General features: G+C 45.0%; 1 protein-coding gene across 1 annotated transcript; it reads left to right on the forward strand.

The window, feature by feature from the left end:
• The first annotated feature begins 609 nt into the window (after positions 1-609).
• On the forward strand, positions 610-6,507 carry LOC129774393 (uncharacterized). Its single transcript, XM_055778125.1, has one exon. It carries the CDS (start codon positions 610-612, stop codon positions 6,505-6,507), a length of 5,898 nt encoding a protein of 1,965 aa, XP_055634100.1.
• The last annotated feature ends 643 nt before the right edge of the window (positions 6,508-7,150 follow it).

Raw genomic sequence — 7,150 nt, forward strand, 5'->3', positions numbered from 1 at the left:
AGCAAGGAAACCTCGTGAATTAAATCTAAAATTGGACCAAATTGTTCAAGCTAGTTCAAAACGTAACTACATTTAAGTTTAAAATTAATTTATAAAACTAATACACTGAATTAGTCTATTTGTTTCCACAGTGAATTCATATATATATATAATTAAAATCATAATTATTGTTTAACGTAACCTATATTGAACTTAACTCTATATAAAAGGTAAAACTTAAATTATTATTTACTTAGTCATGCCTTAATCTATAGTACGGATAAATATTCATGCCTTAATATTATAGTACGGACAGATAGTACGGTTAGAGCAACATTGATTATCGTTCAACTTACTCGAAACTCCTAAATCCTGAATTGGAAGAGAATACATAACCCACAAAAAAGGGACTAAACGTAAGTCGGAAAGCTTGTAATTTATAATATAATTTGTAAACAAATGTAATACCATTTTCAGGAAAATAATAATTCCTCGCAGAACATAAAACCTTAGTTTTCGGTTGTTTGAATGTGGTATTATTATTTTGGAACACCCCGATCCGTGGATCTGTTGGCAATCTCCAACAATTTATTATTTTCGTTTACATACGAATAATTCATCAACTAGATCATGTCGAGTAGAGGTTTACGTTCGAAAAAAACCAATGATGTAGCGGAGAGTGAAACTGGTGGTCAAGATGGTACGCAAAAGGTGGTTACGGAGGATTCAGAAACACCCATTCCCAGAAGATCATGTCAGATATGTCATGGGGAAAATACAAACCAGATGGTGCGCTGTGATGTATGCCAAAAATGGCATCACTACCAATGTGTTGGGGTAACACAGGTATCTGAAAAACAACCCTGGAGTTGCGCCAAATGCAAAGCTGCAACCGGTGTCCAGGATACGTGTTCAAATACCATCAAACCTCCTGTGCTGCTTGGTAGTCAAAGTCAAAAGCAACCAGAAGCCGTTCCTGGAACTTCCTCTGCATCCCTCGTTCAACAAAAAGGCACTCAACAATCACAGGTCGTGAATTCAATCGGAAACAAATCAGCAAATGAGACCATTCCGAACATAACATCACTTCCACTGAAACAGTCAGCAAACCCTGTATTAAGTAAAACGATATCAAATGCAAAAGAGACGTTGCCAAGGAAACCTGCATCGAACGCGTCAGGAGTGTCCAACCGATCGACACAAACACTCTTAAAACTAAAGTTGCGAAAGCTAGAGGAGGAACGTGAATTGGAACGTCGACGAACTGCAGATGAGGCAGCCAAGGATAAAGAGTTCCTGGAGAAGAAGTACAAGATACTAGAAGAAATGGCTAGTGAAGGTGGTTCGAATGACGGCGATGCTATGAGCCGCGTGGAGGAGTGGATGGATGAAACGGTGAATCAAAACGGAAACCAACCAGATAATCCGCCCCCTCTTGGCTGCACGAGCTGCAACCGTTCTCAAATCAATACACAACGAATCAACTGCGCTCCGCTACCACAAACCACGTGCGAGGTACCGAATCAGACTCTCGTTCCCGTTCCTCAACAGCAGAATAACTACCGTCCAGTGTATGATGATGATGACGTAGAACAGTGTCCGCTAACCCGGAAACAGCTGGCAGCGCGTCAAGCAATCTCAAAGGAGCTACCCACGTTTTCCGGTAACCCAGAGGAGTGGCCTCTATTCTTGTCATCCTTCAACAGCACGACAGCGATTTGTGGATTTTCGGATGCAGAAAACATCATTCGGTTGCAAAAATGTTTGAGAGGGCGAGCATACGAAGCGGTTAAAAGTCGTCTGATGCACCCGACAAATGTGGTTGGCGTAATAACGACTCTAAAAATGTTATTTGGACAGCCGGAAGCCATCGTACACACACTAATCGCGAAGATCAACTCACTACCCGCGTTGAGGGAAGATAAGCTGGAGACCCTTGTAAATTTCGCTGTCAGCGTGGACAACTTTTGTGCTACGGTGGACGCCTGCGGGTTAGAAGAGCACCTCTACAACGTATCGTTGATGCATCAATTGGTCAGTAAACTGCCTTCTTCCATAAAACTGAATTGGGCCCAGTACAGACAAACGCTGCCGGCAGTTAACTTGGCTTCTTTTAGCCACTGGCTTTATTCCCTAGCAGAGGCTGCTAGCGCTATAACTATTCCGAATGATATTGGAGACATAAGAACAACGCGGAGCGAAAACCGTGGAAATAAAAAAGGTAACACTTTCGTGAACTCTCACTCCGAGGACGTCTCTCCGGAAACATACTCCCAGAAATCATCCTTTGTGAGGACAGCAAGCGAAGGCTGCATGATATGTAAAGGGATGTGCAAATCCATTTGTAAATGCAAACGGTTCCTAGAAATGTCGCGTGACTCACGTTGGGCAGTTGTGAGAGAATACGGACTCTGTCGTAGATGCTTGCGACGACACTATGGGGGATGTCAAGCAAGATTATGCGGTAAGAATGGTTGTCAGTTTAAACACCATGAATTATTGCATAACGACGAGAAAAAACCACCGAACGCTGAAGTCGTAGAAGCGATTACTCCTCAATCAAGTTCGAGTTCAAACCATCAGGGATGTCATACTCATCAAGTGAAGTCTAGCAGAACTCTATTCCGTTATTTGCCAGTACGTCTACATGGGAAGCACGGCTCCATATGTACCTTCGCCTTCCTAGATGACGGGTCAAGTTTGACACTAGTGGACAGTGATTTGGCAGATGAGCTGAGACTTGAAGGGGAAGTAAAACTCCTCTGTCTGCACTGGACAGGCGGCACACAGCGCCAAGAAGAAACCTCACGAGTCGTTAGTTTTGAAGTTGCTGGAATACGAGACGAATCCCATAAATTCAGCCTAACTGGAGTAAGGACGGTCAACGAATTATTACTTCCACCACAAACGTTGAACATAGAGGAATTATCTCGCCTGTATCCACACCTCCGAAACCTTCCCATCCTCTCCTACGAAGCTGTGCGACCAAGAATCCTAATTGGGATGAAGGATCAACACCTCACTCTCGTCCTCAAGAGTCGAGAAGGAGGACCAAATCAACCGCTTGCAGTGAAGACCCGCTTAGGCTGGACAGTGTGTGGGGGCGCCAATGAAAATGATACACCCAACCTAGTACATTCGATTTTTCACATTTGTCCGTGTGAAAACCGTTCAGACGATGACCTTCATCAGGCGATGAAGAGGTATTTCTCTTCAGACAGTTTAGGTGTAGTTAAATCGGGAACATCTCTACTCTCCAGAGACGAACAACGAGCACAATCTCTTCTTCAATCTCTTACAAAATTCACGGGAACACGTTTCGAGACCGGACTACTCTGGCGCTACGACGAAGTCCGTCTTCCAGATAGTCGAGCGATGGCAATGCGTCGGTTTCAATACCTCGAGAAACGCTTGATGAGAGATGCTTCGCTTGCAGCAGTCTTGCAACAGAAAATTTCTGATTATCTACGCAAAGGCTATATCCGAAAGCTATCAGAGGAGGAACTTATACGCCCAAACCGTCGCACCTGGTATCTTCCTGTGTTCCCAGTAAAGAACCCTAATAAGCCTGGGAAAATTCGCATCGTGTGGGATGCTGCAGCCACTGCTTTCGGAAAGTCACTAAATTCATTTCTTCTGACGGGGCCTGACCAGCTTGCATCGTTGTTCTCTATTCTCATCCAGTTCCGTGAGCGTGCGATTGGACTAACGGGTGATCTGCGAGAGATGTTCCATCAAGTCTCGATACGGAACGAAGACCAACTTTGTCAACTCTTTTTCTGGAGAGATGAGGATGGTCAGCTGTCAACCTATGTGATGCGTGTTATGACTTTTGGTGCTTGTTGCTCGCCAAGCAGTGCACAATATGCGAAGAATATGAATGCAGAGCGGTTCAGATACCAGTACCCGACAGCAGCAAACGTTATTCAAAAGCGTCACTACGTGGATGATATGCTAGTTAGCGTCGATACGGAAGGAGAGGCAATACAACTGGCAAAGCAGGTTACGTTCGTACACGCGCAAGGCGGTTTTGAGATCAGAAACTGGATCAGTAATTCTCAACGGGTACTGAGAGCCCTGGATGAGAACAGTACGAAGGAGAAGAACCTTGACCTCGCTCCGGAATTGGCCACGGAGAAGGTGTTGGGGATGTGGTGGTGTACCGCGTCTGATGTCTTCTCATATAAAGTTGGATGGAACCGATACGAGCGCCCCCTCCTGGAGGGTCAACGTTGCCCGACAAAGCGGGAAATGCTACGAATCCTTATGTCTATGTTCGATCCCTTGGGGTTAATTGCACAATTCCTGATGTACCTGAAGATCCTCATGCAGGAAGTCTGGCGGTCCGGAGCTGATTGGGACGATGAAATTAACGGAGTACTCTTCTCCAAGTGGCAGACGTGGCTTCAGATCCTCCCACAAATCGAAACGCTCAAGATTCCTCGTTGCTATCGCAGTCGAATTCCAGCAGATTTTTCCGACGTGCAGCTCCATACGTTTGTAGACGCGAGTGAGGATGGAATGGCTGCAGCTTGCTATCTTCGTTACTCCCATGGCGATACCATCGAATGCACGTTAGTCGCTGCGAAAACCAGAGTTTCTCCGTTGAAATTCCACTCGATTCCTAGATTGGAACTTCAAGCAGCGGTGTTGGGTGTTCGATTGGCTTCCACAGTAAAAGAATCCTTATCTGTGAACATCACTCGGCGAATTTTTTGGTCAGATTCACGAGATGTGATCTGCTGGGTCAATTCGGATCATCGGCGTTTTACACCATTTGTAGCCCACCGAGTTAGCGAAATTTTGGACTCCACAGAACCAGCAGATTGGCGCTGGGTTCCTACCAAGCAAAATGTCGCGGACGATGGCACTAAGTGGGTGAAACTACCAGACATGTCTGCAGAAGCTCGTTGGTACACAGGACCACATTTCCTGATGTGCACTGAGAAGTATTGGCCGCAACAACCAACCGTGACTAGGACAACAGAGACCGAACTACGCCCGTATTTGTTGATGCATGTCCAGAAAACTGAGCCGCTTCTCTGCTTCAGTGACTTCAGTAGCTGGAGAAAGATGGTGAACACAATTGCATACGTTCTTCGGTTTTCCAACAATATCATTAAGAGGATGAAAAGGCAGGCAGTTACGAATGGCCATCCTTCAATGGAAGAGCTGACCGCCTCTGAATCCCATTTGATCCGGCAAGCACAAGAGGACGCCTACCCCGACGAATACACCCTTCTCCACCAGTCTGGTGGAGCCACGCTTCCGAAAACTAGCGCTTTGTATAAACTCACCCCTTGGATCGACAAACACGGAATCATGCGGATACGAGGTCGTATTTCTGCCTGTGAGTTCGCGACCGAAGATGCCAAGAATCCGATCATTCTACCCCGTAACCACCACGTTACCAGTCTCATTGTTGCACACTATCACCAAAAATACCACCATCAGAATCACGAGACTGTAATTAACGAGATACGGCAACGTTACTCCATTTCTCGACTTCGAAGTACCTACTTACGGGTACGCAACAGTTGTCAACGATGTAAGAATAACCGGGCAATTCCGCAGCCCCCTATCATGGCAGATCTCCCACATACCAGGTTGGACGCATTCGCTCGACCGTTCACCCATGTAGGCGTGGACTACTTCGGTCCTATTACAGTCGTAATAGGCAGGCGATCGGAAAAGCGATGGGGGATCCTCGTAACCTGCATGACAATACGAGCCATCCATATTGAAATCGTCCATTCGCTGAGCACTAATTCGTGCATCATCGCGCTGCGCAACTTTATCTCGCGTCGGGGTACGCCCCGAACGATCTATAGTGATCGCGGTACCAACTTTGTCGGAGCATGTCGTGAGATGCAGAAGGCAGAAGCTTCGGTCAACATAGAAGAGATGATGAAGGCGTTCGTTTCATCGGAAACCAAATGGGTCTTCCTCCCACCTCTATCTCCACACATGGGCGGCTGCTGGGAGAGATTGATTGGAACAGTCAAACGAAACATGACGGCTATTTTGTCAACGCAAAAACTGACGGACGAAGTACTGCGAAATGTTTTGGCCGAAATTGAAAACGTAGTGAATTCTCGACCACTTACTCATGTTCCGATCGATGACGATTCCGGCCCAGCCTTGACTCCAAACCATTTCCTCCTTGGATCATCCGATGGTACCAAACCTTTGTGCACTCTAGAAGACAGTGGTGCCGCATTACGGCAGTGTTGGCGTGCATCGCAGATACTCGCGAATAGATTTTGGAAACGTTGGCTGAGTTCGTATTTACCTGAGATCACCCGCAGAACTAAGTGGTTTATCAACACGAAGGCGATTGGAATCGACGACGTGGTAATCATTGCTGACCCTAAAAATCCCCGGAATTGTTGGCCCAGGGGGAAGGTCATCGGAATCTGTCCTGGAAGAGATGGACAACCTCGATCAGCAACTGTGAAAACAGGGAACGGTGTCTACGAGCGACCAGTTGCTAAACTGGCTGTGCTAGATGTACGGCGCGATGATTAGTATGTCGACCTGGAGATCAACGTACCTGGGGGGAGTGTTGGCGAGTCTACGCCAACGCGCCTTCACTGTAGCTCCTTTTCGACCAGCACATAAGAACCCAGTATCGACAGTCGAGTCTAGCACAATTATCCCACAAACAATAGCGTTATAAACAATATTTGTCACTCTTTATTCTAAGTATTCTATAAGTCATAGAAAACACAAAATCTCAAAGAAAGAGCAAGGAAACCTCGTGAATTAAATCTAAAATTGGACCAAATTGTTCAAGCTAGTTCAAAACGTAACTACATTTAAGTTTAAAATTAATTTATAAAACTAATACACTGAATTAGTCTATTTGTTTCCACAGTGAATTCATATATATATATAATTAAAATCATAATTATTGTTTAACGTAACCTATATTGAACTTAACTCTATATAAAAGGTAAAACTTAAATTATTATTTACTTAGTCATGCCTTAATCTATAGTACGGATAAATATTCATGCCTTAATATTATAGTACGGACAGATAGTACGGTTAGAGCAACATTGATTATCGTTCAACTTACTCGAAACTCCTAAATCCTGAATTGGAAGAGAATACATAACCCACAAAAAAGGGACTAAACGTAAGTCGGAAAGCTTGTAATTTATAATAT

The sequence above is a fragment of the Toxorhynchites rutilus genome, chromosome 3 (assembly GCF_029784135.1).
Source record: "Toxorhynchites rutilus septentrionalis strain SRP chromosome 3, ASM2978413v1, whole genome shotgun sequence".
NCBI classification, from domain to species: Eukaryota; Metazoa; Arthropoda; class Insecta; order Diptera; family Culicidae; genus Toxorhynchites; species Toxorhynchites rutilus.

Excerpts from the sequence above, each read along its gene's own strand:
- LOC129774393 (XM_055778125.1), top strand. The coding sequence starts at position 610 with ATGTCGAGTAGAGGTTTACGTTCGAAAAAAACCAATGATGTAGCGGAG.